This window comes from Eublepharis macularius, chromosome 16, assembly GCF_028583425.1.
Source record: "Eublepharis macularius isolate TG4126 chromosome 16, MPM_Emac_v1.0, whole genome shotgun sequence".
NCBI classification, from domain to species: domain Eukaryota; kingdom Metazoa; phylum Chordata; class Lepidosauria; order Squamata; family Eublepharidae; genus Eublepharis; species Eublepharis macularius.
The window spans coordinates 32,255,774-32,273,309 of record NC_072805.1 but is presented as its reverse complement, the minus strand read 5'-3'; the positions used below and the strand labels follow the sequence as shown (position 1 = coordinate 32,273,309).

Below are 17,536 nucleotides of genomic sequence, written 5' to 3'. Positions count from 1 at the left end.
GGAAATATCTGGGACACACAGCATTTTTTAAAAAATATAGTGTATTAGGGCTGGTGGGGAGAGCTATTGGAAGTGAGAGACAACTTGAACCAATTTCCCCCTTTCAGCTGCAAATTCCCAACTCCCACTTCCTGCTATTCCTGGGGTTTCCTGTGAAGCAAGGTAAGCTGAGAATGTGTGACGGGCCCAGGATCAGCCACTGAGCTCCCACGGCAGAGTCAGGATTTGAACCTGGGTCTCCCAGATCCTAATCTGATACTCTAACCACTACACCACGCAGGCTGTCTTTGGTGGCACAATGTGGAATGAGGCCATTTTGCCACACGGAAGCCGGCGAAGTAGTTTAGCTACTGGAGCAGTTATATCTCCAGGAAGCATCATGTTTGCCAAACTGCCTGAATAACATGTCGCCATTAATCTCTCTCTAGTTACTGATGTTTTTCACTCTAAAACCAACCACAAACAAGATCTGAAATTTAAATCTGTGAACTTATTCCGGTCTTTGTTTCCAGGGGAAAAAAAATCTCAACCCAGTAAACCCTAAACTCATTTGGGACCACTCCCTACATTATCCAGGCTGTCCCTTGTGCATTTGAACATGGTAGATCCCTGACTTTCTGATTTACCCCCAAGAAGAATCAGTGTTTGTGCCACAACACTCAGGAGATGCTGTGTTCAAATGGTCCAAATCTGTCATTCTTTGAACAATAAGGGCACAGAAGGGCAAGAAGCACCCAGTCTATGCAAATAAGTCATCCAATGGTAAGACAAGACCCTTTCTAGACTGTGCTACTTCATAATACATGGGTGATTTTATATTTCAATGGTCCCTCATGAAATTTGGTGGGGGTGGGATCAGATACATAGAAAACTAGGATATCAGGAAAAGAGGCAAGTCTAGTGTCTTTCTCCCTGACGATTTTCTATATGCAGGGAGATTTTTAAAATGCCAGGAAATAATTTAGCAGTACAATTTTCCACATGAAGTCTTCACCTTAAGCTGCCAGATCTGGGTTGGGAAACTCCTAGAGATTTGGGGAGTGGAGCTTAGAGAGGGGGCTTTGAGGAGGGGAGATACCTCAGCAGGGTATAATGCTATAGAGCCCATCCTCTAAAGTAGCCATTTTCTCCAGAGGAACTGAGCTCTGTAGACTGTAGATCAGCTGTAATTCCAGGAGATCTCCAGGTCCTGCCTGGAGGTTGGCTCTCTGACTCTGGAAGACTTGTCCCCTAATAAGCTGCTGGCTTTATCAAGCTGGCTATTGCTAACTAACATCTAAGCAAGCGGGACAATAACCAAGCAAGAACTTTCTTAGGGCCAAGCTACAAGTGACAAATGACACTTGCCTGGCAAGTGAACAGACTCAGGGCCAAGCTACAAGTGACAAATGACACTTGAATGGCAAGTGGATTGAGTGGAGGGCAAGTGAACAGGGAGAAATACACTTGCTGTTCAAGTGTCATTCGTCATGTGTAGCTTGGCCCTCACGTGTATTCCTCCCTGTTCACTTGCCATTCACTTGCGCTCCACTTGGAGAGCAAGTGAATGGCAAATGAACAGGGAGGAATACACGTGAGTCTGTTCATTTGCCAGGCAAGTGTAATTCGTCACTTGTAGCTTGGCTCTCAGTCAACCACTGGTTAGTGGAAGTGATACTTAATCATGCATGCATAGTAAACTTATTTCTCCCAGAGCTTGAAAGAACCTCCAAAACAGAATCAGGCTTATGTACTTTGTAAGTGGTGTCAGCATTTGGAGAAAGAAAAATAATTTGTATTGTCCGAGTTAATAATGGAGGTCCTACTACTTTTATTGCAATACCCAGGTATACCAGAAATGCATATAAATAAATTCACTTAGGCTGCAATCCTAAAGACACTTTCCTGGGAGTAAATCCCACTGAATAATATGAGGCTTACTTCCAAGTAGATCTGCTTAGGACTGCTCCCTTAACAGACCTTCAAGGAGAAGGGATATGCATTTGATTTCACTCAGAGATACTGTTGATATTTAAGTATCTGCTACTCAAATTTATAGACCACTTCCCAGCCAATGTTCTCTAAGTAGTTAACAGTACAATCTGATTACAGAATACAAAATAGCCATGCCAATGTACCAATCTAAAAAAATAAACAATGACAGGCCATAAAGCTGTTATCAGATAGGGCAAACCCATATGTCGTAGTCCCAGAAAGCAGTCATTCTCATCCAGCGGCACCAACGCTCTCCTTTAAATGGTTGGCAGAATCAGATTTTAAAATGGGAAATGTAAATGTGATGTAAAGCCAAGTCCCAATTACTGAGCTACTCTGCAGATGAGTTATTTGTGTTTAATATTGCCAGTGGCTACGAGGCGTTTCAACTGATAAGCATTAAATCGGAAGAACGTGATGCAGAGTTGAAACTGGGTGTGTCTCAATGGTTAAAATGAGACATTCAACTCCACCCAATGCGCAACTGTGGTACCTCCAGTGCAAACAAACGGCTGACGCAGTAAATTCTTCCAAGCAAAACCTTTGTACGCATAGGCATTTCATTAACTCTTTTGCCTACCTTTTCTCTGGAGGATTTCCATCATACTAGAAATCTCATGGTTCAATTAAGCTGATTGGCAGCAAAAACTGACAAAAGGAAAACGCAGTTTACTATCACAAAATGTAGTGAGGGCCACAGACTTAAATGGATTTTTTTCAAATTCATTGAGGATATCCATCAATGGCTATTACATATGATAATTCAATGGATCCTCGGTGTTTGGAGGTAGACTGCCTCTGAACATGGAGGTTCCATTTAGCTGCCATGGCCAACAACAAGCAAAAGCTTGGGCTGGCAAAAAGCCTACTATAATAGACTATGGTAACCAACTTCCAGGTGGGATTTGGCATTACAACTGATCTCTGAGTCCAGACTATAGAGATCGGTTCCACTGGAGAAAATGGCTGCTTTGGAGGGTAAGCTACGACATTACATCCTGCTGCGTTCCTTTCCCATGCTCCACCTCTGAATCTCCAGGAATTTCCCAATCCAGAGTTGCCAGTCCTAAACTGAACCTCGGTCCCATCCAGCAAGAGAATTTGTACTTGTGTTCATGAGAAGCTTTCTGGGTTAAATAGTGAAAAGTCCAGTAGCACTTTTAAGACTAACCAACTTTATTGAGGCATAAGCTTTCGAGAAACACATCTCTCTTAATCAGATCTGACGAAGAGGGCTGTGGTTCTCGGAAGCTTATGCCTCAATAAAGTTGGTTAGTCTTAAAGGTGCTACTGGACTTTTTACTATTTTGCAACTACAGACTAACGTGACTAACTCTTCTGGATTTCTGCGTAAAGTAACACTGACGTGAGCTATATGTACAAGTAGAATGAGCTATAAATATTAACATTTCCCCATTCTTTAGGCACTCCCAGCTACAGAACAGTTACCACACACTACCATCTTAAGCAGTTACCCCCTTCTAAGTCAATGAGCTCAAAATGGCACTGTAAAACTTCAAGATATCTGTGCTAGCTGTAAAGTGGCCCACAAAAGTCCTATGTAAACTCAGCAGGTCTGCCTTCCTAAGGATTAACCAGGCCTGTCTAAGACACTTGCTTAAGAATTCCCTCTTATCTTTGGCGAATTGGAATATGGTTTTATCTCTCCCTCCCCTTCAGTCTGTCATGGATTGAAACAAGCTGGGAGTTCGAAGAAGGGGAGGGAAATCCCCTTGGTGGCCACCTCAGTAAGAAGCTTGGGATACAGAAGTGCAAGCAGAAAGAGAAACTTATAATTTTCCTTTTACATGTGCTTCCTGTACTTACATTTTTAAAGGCACGGCATTAAAGGATCTTAAATCTGACGTCCCTGTATAATCATTGACAAGGCCAGGAAGCACCACAGTCTCTCCGTTTCAATCTTTTTCTCTTTTTTTCTCCCTCCAAATGTCCAACTGTGAAGGGGGACGGGAGTAAGCAAACACTTCCCCACTTAGTTAAAGGGTAAACTAGTTTTGTTGTTTCTGGCAAGACTTTCAGGCAACCTTGCTGGAGTTCTGTGATTGGAAGCTGAAATGTGTCACAAAAGCAAGAAGGCAAAGGGAATGGGTTAACAATTTCCCCCTTGATGTTTCCCTGGTTAAGAAGGCTATTTTAAATCCCAGTAGGGGAAAAAAACCAGGCTTTTAACAGTATACTTAGTAAGTCACCAAAGATGTTCACTTACATATTAACTAGTCTAAACCAAACCCAGGGCTCATTTTGAGGGGGAACGCGCAAGAATGCAGTTCCGGCAGTTCCCCCAAAAGGTCACATGTCAGGTGGCCCTGCCCACCTGACTCTTGGACATTTTGGTCTTGTTTCAGCCTGGATTGGGGCCAAAACAGCCCAGATCGGGCCTCTGATGGGTGGTGGATCATTAGGCTTGCCAGCCTCCAGGTGATAGCTGGAGATCTCCCGGAATAACAACTGTTCTCCAGGAAACAGATTAGTTCCCCTGGAGAAAATGGCTGCTTTGAAGGGTGAACTCTATGGAATTATACCCCACTGAAGCCCCTCCTCTCCCCAAACCCCACCCTCTTCAGGCTCCGCCCCCAAAATCTCCAGGAATTTCCCAACCTGGACCTGGCAACCCTATGGATCACTCTCCCACTCAGCAGTGACCATTTTGGGCCCCTTTTCAGCCATCTGGCAATGGCAAGGGGTGTGGCATATGCTAATGAGTTATGCTAATGATTATGCTAATGAGTCCCTCCAGCTCTTTTTCTACGAAATGACCTCTGACCAAACCAAATATTTCCCCCTTTAAAAAAAAATGCTAGTTCTTAGAGCAGAATTTTAAAATTCTCCATTCCTCAGCCCCTGGAAATAATTGGGAAAGGTTATTAACTGCCTGCATTCCAACACCTTGCAGATGTAGTGTGACTAAGGCAGCAGGAAAGGGAGAGAAAGAATCAACGGGCAATGCAAGAGGCGCACTGACCAACCAGCAGAGCGGGCATTGATCTCACCAGATTGCACCAATAGGTTTCAGTGCCCTGCATTTCCAGTGGTCACTTCCCTGCCTATGTCTTTACAAGTTCTTCTGGGGGCTGCCATTGCTTGTGCTTGTGCTTGGGCGTGTGTGGTGCTAAATGCCTCCCTGTCCTCCCTCTGCTTGCATCCTGCTGTCTGCCCCCTTGGCATTCCCAGACGAAAGCCAAGGAGAACAGCTGATGCTGGATGAAGTGTAGAGCCCTTATCAGACATTATGTGCCTATGTACCAGGCGTCCAATAACTGCGCATCTTGAGAGCATATGTTATCTTTCAGGTTCTTAATATGCACGGTTGCCAAGTTGCAGGCAATGAAATAAACCACATTGTATTCCTTTGTTCAATTTGAACATTACAAATTATAGTTCGTTCACTATCTGCATGGCAGAGAAAGAGCGAGAGAATGTAAGCCAAGAGCATCCTATCTCATTTCCATTTGCTTCTGATGTCAGTTTCTCACCTCTGTTGCAGGCTGTTATTTTCATATGATCCACTGAGGCTAGGAATATGGTGACTTTTCCAAGTCCTGGAATGATCTGGAATTTACATTCTAGATTCAATGCCCAAATCATCGGAAACTACTGCCTCTCAACTGTAAACAAATTAAGCATCTTTCTTGCCCACCCAAGATCATATGCCAGCAATCTCTTCTTGACTCTCCGCATCACAAATTAAAGGAGCCATTGTGGTGGACAATGCAGTCATAGCTAACTTATGGCAACTCTTGCCTGGGTTTTCAAGGCAAGAGACTTATAGCCAAACTACAAGTGACGTTTTACACAGGTTGGACACTAGTCGGCTTCCCTCAAGTTTTGATGGGAAATGTAGGCATCCTGGTCTTGCAGCTGTAATGGAGAGCCAAGCTGTAAAACCAGGGCGCCTACATTTCCCATCAAAACTTGAGGGAAGCCGACTAGTGTCCAACCTGTGTAAGACGTCACTTGTAGTTTGGCTCTAAGAGCCAAGCTACAAGTGACGAATGACACTTGCCTGGCAAGTGAACAGACTCACGTGTATTCCTCCCTGTTCACTTGCCATTCACTTGCTCTCCACTTGCTCAAGCAGAGCACAAGTGAATGGCAAGCAAACAGGGAGGAATACACGTGAGTCTGTTCACTTGCCAGGTAAGTGTCATTCGTCACTTGTAGCTTGGTTCTAAGAGAGATGGTTTGCCATTGTCTGCCTCTGCAACCCCGGTCTACTAACCAAGGCCAACCCTGCTAAACTTCTGAGACCTGATGAGATTCAACTTGCCTGGGGTTATCCAGATCAGGGCAAAGGAGCAACAGACCACTTTTTTAAAACCTTGAAACGTGATTCCGTTAAATCTTCTTTTCCTTCAGAGCTCCAAGGGAAAGGATGTAGTAAAAGCAAGCATTATTCTAACACGTACACATTTCTCTTTACAATGCATTTTTTTAAAGTAAGTGTGTGCTTTTAACTCAGTGTCCCCTGATTCCTTAAGCAAATGCAGCAAAAGAACTAAGCCTGGGAGCATGAACACGCCTTAATATCTAATCCACACTAAGAAAACAATTAACAAGATCATTCCTCAGCGGTTTCAACTGAACTATACAAATAAGAAAGTCAAATAGAATTTGAGCCAAAGCCTGTTTCCTTACCCTGCTCTGCAGGTGGTTTTTTTTTTAATTTAAAAAAAACGTGAGGACGTGCACTCAGTGTTTCCCACCCAGCTGTACATAAACCATCCACACAAAGGCGCATCGTAAAAGGTTTAACAGCTTTCATTCTCCAGCCGCTCCTGAACAGCATCTCTTTTCTAAATATATAGTTTATATTCAGTAATAAGGAAGCTTTAAAACACAATCAGGAAGTAAGAAAGTCGCAGACACGCCGTTATCCCTCTTTCCATAGAGCACATTTCTGTGCCATGCTGGAATTGCTGAAGCTCCATCCGTGCCATATCCATGACTAATATTTTGGCACTCCTGTGACTAATATCCAAAGCTGTCTCACCTTTTGCCTATATCCAGGGCTTTTTTTTCTGGGAAAAGAGGTGGTGGAACTCAGTGAGTTGCCAGCACAGGGGGCAACTCTTGGTGGGAGGTAGTGCCCCTGGTACCACATGTGTGTGCACAAAGTCCGCGCATGCTCCCAGGACCGTACAATGACGTCACTTTGGGTCAGCTGGAATAAGGGGGACGTTTTTTAAAGTTTAAATCGCCCTCGGTGAAAATGGTCACATGGCTGGTGGTCCCTCTCCCTGATTTCCAGACAGAGGGGAGTTTAGATTGCCCTATGCGCTGCTCCAGCATTGCGGAGGGCAATCTAAACTCCCCTCTGTCTGGAGAGCAGGGGGCGGAGCCACCGGCCATGTGACCATTTTCAAGAGGTGCTGGAACTCCGTTCCACCACACTCCAGCTGAAAAAAAGCCGTGCCTATAAATCAACTCAGGACAAAAAGTACTTCTTTCTGCAACACCTTAGTGAAATGGAATCTTTAGATCCAACCCTAACAGTGAAGCCTACAACACAAAAGGCTAAATATAAAGGTCCGATTCCACTAACAGCACCTTTCCTTGGGTGGAATACAGCTTTTCCACCAGAGGAAGACTCCACTATTAGTAGCGCAGAAACTGTGGGTCCAGCCTGCTGTTTATAGAATGCAGAGGGCTGTAAAATGGGACCCAAAAGTTGGCTGTGTCTGTTATTGCCATTTAGCTACAGTGGCTAAAAAGAACCCCCATGTTCAAAGGCAGTATACCACTAAGCATGAGTTCCTGGAGAAAACGGACGGGTAGAACAGCCTCAGTGATTCCAGCCACGGCACATGGCTTTCTTCATTTGCTTGTGGGCTTCCTCAAAACATCAGATCCACCACAGATGGCAAGAAGACGCTGGACTAGATGGCCTTTTGGTCTAACCCAGTAGATTTCTCTCTCTCATAGATTTTCAAAAACTGGCATAAAATTTAGCCAAAAATCTATACCCGTTTCACAATTCCATGCCTTGACCGACAATGAAAATAACATTTAAAAAACATTCCAGAAGTAATTGTTGAAAAAATGAAGACATATCGAGGCATTAGAAAGAGGTTGCAGGGAGCCTCTTTGTCTCAAAGTAAAACCCCAAAACGAAAGCCATGTCAGTTAAGCTCAACCAGAATGCCAAATTGCAGTGTACAAGCTTTTGAGTGTTCTTGGCATTAAGGCAATATCTATCACCATTTTCAGGATAGGCCATTTCCCCCCTCCCTTCTTTCTGTTTGCAGCCTCAGAACTTCATTGACTCTTTTCAGCTTACATTGTTTCTTTGTAAATGAGCAAAGAAGCTCTTGCGATATAGTAGATTGGCATAGGCAAAGATCTTCACTACCATGTTTAAATTAAGTCCCTTCAAAGGAAGGTGGGGGAAAATCCTGTATCCCTTGGTAGGAAACTGGCCAAGCAAACAAAAGCAAATTCCCAAGTGGTAAATAAGATTCACAATGGGTAGAGAAGTAAATTAGCTCAGGATCAGTAGTCTTGTCATCCAAGGAGGTGGTAGATTTGCTTACTTTAATAGTGGTAGGCTTTGACTTCTTGTAAGAGTTAAGAGAAGAGGAGGGACAAAAAAGCTTTTCAAGACACTAATACAATCCTTTGAAGCCAAGGGTGTAATTCTACTTAGAATGGCATTGTAAGAGTACTGCAAAATGGGGTTGGCAAGTTTCTCATGCGTGGTTCACATATGCAAGAGAATGAGATGGGGATTAAGAGACAAAATAGAGACAAATTAAGAGACGAAACAGACTGCACCGATTCCAGCTTTGCATGTTCCTTTACATAAAAGAAATTCCCCTTAAGTGGAAGACGAGCACAACAAACAGAAATATTCTACTGCACAGCTTTCTATTTGCAGGGAGTTTATAATACAGAAGAGCGGTCCAAAATGCAGAAAAGAGAATGGCATGTTGAATTTGAGGTCTAAGAGGCCAACATTGCTTTTAGCTATTGCAAAACAATACCGGCATTCTTTTGGACTTCACTATCAAGAGCCTCATATGTTCGGATTTTTAAAATTAAAATTTCCACTCCTTTCTTAGTGGTTTTGCGAATCTTAATTCTTCTTTCTCTGCAACACTTAGAATCACCTCAAAAACAAGTCAAGTTTGTAAGACAGAAAACACTTGCACGTAGGAAAGAGAAACATACAATTGTCCTGTGCAGATGTTCTTCTCTATGGAGGAAGGAACTATAATTTCAGGTCAAACTAGATTCGACACCTTCACCACTCTGCCATGGAAGCTTGCTGAGTGACCTTGAGCTATTCACACACTGTCAGCCTAACTTAGTTCACAGGGTTTTTGCGAGGATAAAATGGAGGAGACTGTTGTAAGCTGCTTTGGGCGCCCAGTGGGGAGAAAAGTGGGGTATAAATTGTGTAAATGTGTAGTGATTAAGAACGGCAGGACTCTAATCTGGACAGCCAGGTTTGATTCCCTACTCCTCCACTTGAAGCCAGCTGGGTGACGTGGGGTCAGTCACCCCACCCACCTCACAGGGAAATTCTTGTGAGGATAATAATAGCACACTTTGTAAACTGCTCTGAGAGGGCATTAAGTTGTCCTGAAGGGTGGTATGTAAATTGAATGTTGTTATTATTACTAGTAGTAAATAAATTTCAGGGACAGGCCCTGAAATATTGCTATCACACTATGCTACAGTATTTATTTATTTATTATTTAAAACATTTATATGCTACCTTTCCACCCAAACAGGGCCCCCTATTGACGTCATTTATACTCCGCTTTCTGCCCAACGGGGACCCAAAGCAGCTTACATCATTCTCCTCTCCTCCATTTTATTCTCACAACAACCCTGTGAGGTAGGTTGGGCTGAGAGTGTGTGACTGGCCCAAGGCCCACCCAGCAAGCTTCCATGGCAGAGTGAGGATTGAACCTCAGTCTCCCAGATCCCAGTCTGACACTCTAACCACTACAGCATACTAGCAAGTACTGATTTTTTAAAAAGCCTTCTGGTGGTGCAGGGAGTGGGTGGGTGTGAAGGTTTAAAAGCACCCATCTTCCTAGGTAAATGCATGCAAATGGTGCTGATGCAGGTGGGAGGTTCAAAAGTGCACACCTTCCCATCCAAACAGCACGCAGGCTTCCATGAAAGATGACAGCAAAGCAGGGAAAAGCCCCAGAAAGTGGATGATCGGACGATGATGTTGCGTGAATGCTTTCCCCACCCTCCCAAAAAACCTGCTCCAATCTGGTCACCAAACTGGAACCAAACCACCAAGCAAAAGCAGCCACCATGTGTGTAGCCAAGTTAATATACACACATTGGGAAGTGCAGCCAATCACAATATCAACACATGCAGAAATAGATTCAGGTGTTGGTCTGCAGTAGAAGAGTGAGATTCGAGTCCAGTAGCAGCTTAGAGACTGACTACATTTCCAAGGCATGAGCTTTCGAGAGTCAAAGCTCCCTTCATTAGACAGTGTTGAAATTGAGTTTATTTGCAACTTCGGAACAATCGACTCCCCCCCAGGGCTGAATCAAGACTTTGGATATTTCTTGCATTGCAGGAGCTAATTTTCTGCATTTTACACCCCTGCTCTCTCAGACTAATTACAACATGTATTATAGCTAGCTTCCTGACACTGCAATACCCCTCCCACCTTCTACCTGGATCATAAAGACTCTTATCTTTCCCCCCTTCTGGTGTCTGACAAAGGGAGCTTTGACTCTCGAAAGCTCATACCCTGGAAATCTAGTGGGTCTCTAAGGTGCTACTGGACTTGAAACATGCGGACACGCTGACATGCTTTTCTCAGCAGAAGATGCTGGAGAAGGAAACTGGACACCCCAGGCTCGTTTGAAAAATTTATAATATAATCAGCATAATAAGGTGAAATCGCACTAAGTGTGTGTTGGGGGGGAGAGTTTTGAAACTTTGCTTTCTGCAATGCACCATATTTTCCCCCATATTTAAAATGAAAACTATTCACTATCTATGCAGATTTAGGTTGGCGTTACAAGATATGCTAATTGTATAGTTGCAACAAGAGTTCAGTCAGGCATATTCCACAGCGCTTGCATAACCTGTTGAAGGCACCTGTTGAAACCTGTTGATGTCAGGAGCTCCCAAATGAGCTGCCAAAGTTTTAGAAGTGCCCTAAATTTAACCTGTGTAATCCGATCCGCAGGGAGAGGCTCACCAATCTTTAAGTACTCACCTGGGGCTAAAGACTCTATTGTCAAACACGTAGCAGGCTGAAAAAGCTGCACTGTAATCTAAAGAGCCTATCGCATTTCCTTTCAAAGAGTTTCTTTTACAGATTCCAACACCAGCAATTTCCTTTCTTCTTTGCATTTAATTTTTTAAAAGTTAATTGGCTTTTAGAACCGGTTTGATGATCCATCACAAATTAAGAGAACATTCTGGGATGAAGTTTGCAAACTGTTTTCTGCAATCATTGCTGTGTGATCCATATGCCACTTAAGCAGAAGTATCATTTATATCAGCTTCCACGGAAGCTTATGCCACAACAAATCTGTCCATCTTTTTAAAAGGTGCCATAAGACCAGGGCTCATTTTGAGGAGGAACGCACAGGAACGCAGTTCCAGTAGTTCCCCAAAGAGGTCACATGTCAGGTAGCCCCGCCCACCTGACTCTCGGCCATTTGGGGCCCATTTCGGCCTGGATTGGGGTCGAAACGGCCCATATTGGGCCTCTTATGGGTGGTGGATCACTCTCCCGCTCAACAGCGGCCCGATCCTGACCATTTAGGGCCCCTTTTGGCCATTTTCAGCCCCTTTTTGCCATTTTGGGCCCAATTTCGGCCCTGAATGGCCAGGATTGGGTCCAAAACAGCCAGAATAGATGTTGTCAGGGGGTGTCGCATATGCAAATCATTTATGCCAATGACATACTTCCAGTGATGGCAAGGGGTGTGGCATATGCTAATGAGTTATGCTAATGAGTTCCTCCAGTACTTTTTCTACAAAATGACCCCTGCATAAGACTATGCTTTGGGTTTTCTTTTCCTTTTTCCCCTCCCTCCCTCATGATTTATGAATATCGCTGCATGACAGCTGAAAGCGTGGGGCGCCAAAAAAGATATTATTGAAGTGCACAGAGCCACCCACTTGGAAGCATATCAGCAATGGGCAAACTTTTTTTTTTTAAGTTCAGCTGAACTGGCTTCTGGAAACCCTCCAACCCCTGGCTGTTGCAAGAGGAAAACTCTCTTTACCTTTCAGGAGACAGAGGCTACAACGTGCATTGACTATAACAATTGCAACAGCAGGCAAAAGAGGAACAGGCTGTACCATCCAATCTGTTTACTTGCCTTTTTACGATGCACACTATTTTGCTGGCGATGTACCAAAACAAGTAACAAATATCAAAGCACCTGCATGCTTCTTTATCATAAGACCCCACACATTCTAGTGCGTAAGTTTCCACCATTTGAAAGTCTGGAGCCCCTAGGTTCATGTATGTACAAGGCAGAAAAGCCAGAAGCACTGTGCATTTTCTGGCCTTTAAAACAAAAAATGACATTTAAGGCGGCAAGCTGATGTTATTGCCCTGTTTACTGTATGCAATATAACGTTTTACTGCATTGTTCTCCGATCCTAACCCCCTGCTTCAGTCTCTGTGTTTTTAGTACAGCCTACAAGTTTGTTGGTTGTCTTGTATTCTACTGTTCTTAAAGCACTGTTTTAATCTGTCTCAGAGCAAAAGGCAGACTAAAAAAAAAAAAAGCAAAACCTGGGAATTAGCACAAACAACAGTATTCCTCCCGCATCCCCCCCCCCAGTAAATCCTGTAACTGTTTGTATTTGTTTAAATTGTACATTTTATTTTATATTTTACTGCTAATACCTTGGGGGCCTTCTTTCCCTAACAGCAGCATACAGAAGTACCAAATACATTCTGAGTAAGAGAAGCAGCCTAGACCAAACTCCCCTGTAAATGAAGCACGCCAGCCAAATATACACCACCGAAGCAGTTTATACCTCTTGCTTCATTCCCCACCTCCCTGTTTCATTATCAAAAACAAGGAGCCCCTATGTTCATTCAGCAAATATTGCATTAGAGGCTATTTAGATTACCGCCTTGTTTTTTTCACCCTCTCTGTAAATAATGCTCTTGGGCCTTCAGTAAATTGCATGGCAGGAACAAACATGACAGCTGCTCTCCGCATGCAGAGCTGGAAGGACTCTGTCCCCATTGAATTTCCATCCAAAGTGGCCAGATTAAAGGTACAGGAGCCCAATCAAGGAAACACAGTGGCCACTTTAAGGATTACACAGCCCCACCCACCCTCTAGAAGGGTACAGATGATAATAACCACGGTACATTACCAGAACAAGGTCTACTGTCTTCATATTAATTACTGCCCATATATCAACTGCAGGGATGAAATGAACCGTGATTCTATAGCTTGCTTTTCCAGCAGGCGTTCAAAGTTGCTTGAAAAGTTTCATCCTTGCATTCAGATTTATGCTCATTCTGAAATTTTCTGCAACCATACCCTACTGCATCCCAACTGTTGATCGTACTGTATTTTGCTCAGCTGATGTCCTAGCTTTTGCTTATACTGTATTCACTTGTGCTGTGTCATGTGCTTTGGGTCTCAGCGAGAAAGGCAGACTGCAAACAAACAAACAAACGTGGGGTGGGTTACAATACACACATTAATCAGAAAAAGTCACTTCAAGAGTTCTAGAGAGCCTTTTAATTTTTTTTAATTTATTTATGTTATTTATAAAGCACTTTCTCACTGAGACTCCAGGCGGATTACACAGTGTGAGCTAGCGCAGTCAGTTTCAAGGACATTTCAATAAACAGCGTAACAGGGTCTATAAGCGAGAATCTACAAAGATTTAAAACACACAGAAATCCAACACAGAGTTGAGGAAATGCTAAAACACAGCATAAGCAGTTTTATGACTGTTACATTAAACAACGTAGGAATGCTGGGTAGGATCATACCCAAAACAACAAGTAGCACACAGTAGTAAAGTCTATGGCCCCTATCCCTCTACTGATGCATCTCTCTGGGACCGCTTTCTTAAAAGGGAAGATTTCGACCATCACAACTACCTTGTGTCACCTGCCCTCAAAGCCCTAGATTAACCATAGGGTTGCCAACCTCCGGGTAGGACCTGGAGATCTCCCAGAACTGCAACTGATCTACAGATAGCAGAGATCAGTTGCCATATGGTTGCCAACCTACAGAAAGGTCCTGGAGATCTACTGGAATTGCAACTGATCTAAAGATAGCAGAGATCAGTTGCCATAGGGTTGCCAATCTCCAGGAAGGACCTGCAGATCTCCCGGCATTGCAACGGAGCTACAGATAACAGAGATCAGTTCGCCTGGAGAAAGCGGCTGCTTTGGAGGGTGGACTCTACGGCATTACCCCCTTCGGAGCTGCCGGTCCTCCCCAAACCTCGCCTTCCGCAGGCTGCACCCCGAAATCTCCAGGAATCCCCCAACCCAGAGCTGGCAACCCTAAGTCTCCCCCCTGACCGAATGCAGCTGCCCCCGCCTGGCCGGCTGTTACCTTTCGGAAGTAGCACTCCCTCGCCCGCTGCGCCGCCGCCCGGCAGCCCGAAGGCAGCAACGCGTCGGTCATCGTCGCAGCCGGCCACCCGGGCGAGCGCGCACCTGGCCGCGGGGAAAGGCGACGTGGCTCCTCCGGCGCGCACCACCGCCCGAGTCCGGAGCGCAGCGCAACGCGGCTCGCCAGCCGGCTGATGGAGCCGGAGCCGCCGCCTGCTGCCCCGCCCAGGGGAGGCACAGCTGGACCAACCCGGAGCCGGGCGCCCTCTCCGCGCCGCCTCCTCTCCGGCAGAGACCGGCTCTTTGGGCGGCGGAGTTGTTGCTACCCCCGCCTAGCAGCAATGTTTGGAAGGGCGGCGGGGTCTATTTATTTTCTGTTTGTTTTATTTCTATTTGTTTCCATTGATTTTTACTTCTATTTTTTGTATTTGTGACACGCCCGCCTGGCAAGCAACAATAGTTGGGAGTTTATTTAGTTTATTTTCATTTTTTTATGTTTATTTCTATTTGTTTCTATTCATTTTGTGTTGATTTTATTATTCTTTCGATTCGTTTCTGATCAGTTTTATTTCTGTTTATTTTTGTCTGTTTGTATTTGTGGCACGGGAAGCCCCCCCCATCTAGCCACACTATTTGGGAAAGGGGGGTTCTGTTTATTTTCTATTTATTGTATGTTTATTTCGATTTGCATCTATTCATTTTTATTGCTATTTATTTTGGTTTATTTGTGGTATGGGGAGCTCCTCATCTAGCAACAGTGTTTGGGAGAGGGGGCTTCTATTTATTTTATTATTTATTTTACTTCATTTATACTTCCTGCTAAGGACCCAAAGCGACTTACGTTCTTCTCCTCCTCCTCCATTTTTATCCTCACAACAACCTTGCGAGAGGGGATGACTGGCCCAAGGTCACCCATGGCAGAATGACAAAGAATGGCACTATCTGATGAAGGGAGCTTTGACTCTCAAAATCTCATACCTTGGAAATCGAGTTGGTCTTTAAGGTGCTATTGGGCCCGGATCTCGGTCTCTGGCTGTAAACCAACACAGCTACCCACCTGAAGCTATCGTCACGGCAGAATGGGGATTCAAACCTGAATTGCCCAGATCCTAGTCTGTCACTCTAGCCACTGCACTGTACTGGCTGGGGTGAGGCTTTTAAGATGTGGGCAACTGGGAGCAAGGTTTTTTTCATCCAGGAAATGGAGCGAGTTCTTTCTTCTGTGCAATGCAAACATAACATAAGTCTCAGGTGGGTAGCCCTGTTGGTCTGCAGTAGGACGGTAAAATTCAAGCCCAGTAGCATCATCCAGTAGAATCATTCTCCTTTCCTCCATTTTATTCTCACAACAACCCTGTGAGGTAGGTTAGGCTGAAAGTATGTAACTGGCTCCAGGTAACCTAGTGAGCTTCCATTGCAGAGGGGGGATTTGAACCTGGTTCTCCAAAATCCTAGTCTGGCACGCTAACCTTTATGCCAGACTGGCTCTCTTTCTAGAAAGATAAACACAATTCTGGGAGATCTAGAGCCAAGCTACAAGTGATGAATGACACTTGAACGGCAAGTGAACAGACTCAAGTGTATTCCTCCCTGTTCACTTGCACTCCACTTGCCCTCCACTTGAGGAATACGCGTGAGTCTGTTCACTCGCATTCAAGTGTCAGTCATCACTTGTAGCTTGGCCCCTAGAGAGGGAAACCACAGGAGAAAGAAGAATCTACACCTATGGCATAAAGGAACGTGATAGTTATCAGAGGACTTAGTTATCAGAGGACTAACCCTGTTTGTTTGTTTGTTTGTTTGTTTGTACGTACCATGCCTTTCTCCATATTTGGGACACAAAGCAGCTTATATTGCTCCAATTTTATCCTCACAATAACCCTGCAAGGTAGCTTAGACTGGGAGTGATTAACTGTTTCAGCAAGCTTCCACGAGAGAGCAGGGATTCAAACCTGAGCCTCAACGATCCTAGTCCTGTGCTCTAACATTACACCGGGAATATCACTCAGTCCTGTAGTCTTTCGCCACAAGAGTCAGTGTGCATGGGTTGCTTTTGGATGGACAAACGCTCTGTCCTTTCGGCAGCAGATGTATAAAAAAGTGATTGCCTTAGCCAGAGAGCCGAAATGGTAGAAAAATCTTGCTTATGACAGGGCTGTTCAGCGTAAGAATAAAATCTCAGAGTTGAAGCCTGAAATAAGGCCTGCTACTCCTGCCGTGTATAATTTCTCCTGTGTGTTTGTGTCTGGCCCACTAGGATGTTGTAGAGCTTCCCGCTGTTTCAAAAACTTGTTTGAGCAGAGGGGGTAGTGGGATAAAAAGCAGAGTTACCCCAGTCTAAGCCCACTGATTTCAGTGGGTTTAGACTGGAATAACTCTGTTTAGGATTGCAGTGAAAGTCTATTACTGGTGACCGTATTGACTGATCTTTTGCATCTCTGTCAATAAACAGAGAACAGGTTGGCCCACAGAAAAAATTCCAGAAGCAACAGCAGTGTAATTCCATTTTATTATGTATTATTATTTTTTAAATTATTATTATCCCACATATTCTCAGCTGGGTGCTTATGAGGCAGCTCCAATCGACATCAGTTTTAAGTATTTAAAAACACCACTCTCCCTTTTGAGAATATCAAAACCAGAACAAATCAAGTGAACTGCTAGCATTTCCTTCAAATGAAATTAACAAGTAGCCTCATTGCTTGTTTGGAAACCAAATGATTTATAGTCTCAGGTGCACTTCTAGGCATCTTACTTTATTAAAACAAAATCTTTTGAGGGTTTAAACCCCTTAACAGCAATACCTACATGTGTGCCAACATTATAAGAAACTAAACGGCTGGCATGTGGGTTGCTTTGAGGGCTGTTTCTTCAAATGATATATCATGATCAGTGGTGGCTAGAAAAGCAGGCGGTTGAGAAAATGGTAATGGCTGGCAACACGACCGAAAGTGAGCTAAAAACTGGTGAGGAGGGAAGGGAGCTAGCGATGTTGGAAAGGA

At 44.2% G+C, this 17,536-nt stretch overlaps 1 protein-coding gene across 1 annotated transcript in view; it reads right to left on the bottom strand.

The window, feature by feature from the left end:
- Nucleotides 1–14,685, bottom strand: part of RHPN2 (rhophilin Rho GTPase binding protein 2) — a 47,321-nt gene extending 32,636 nt beyond the window's left edge. Inside the window, exon 1 of the mRNA XM_055000313.1 lies at nt 14,536–14,685. Within this exon, the coding sequence (XP_054856288.1) occupies nt 14,536–14,607 (72 nt within the window). The 5' untranslated portion in view covers nt 14,608–14,685. The remainder of the gene's footprint in view (nt 1–14,535) is intronic.
- Nucleotides 14,686–17,536: the final 2,851 nt, after the last annotated feature.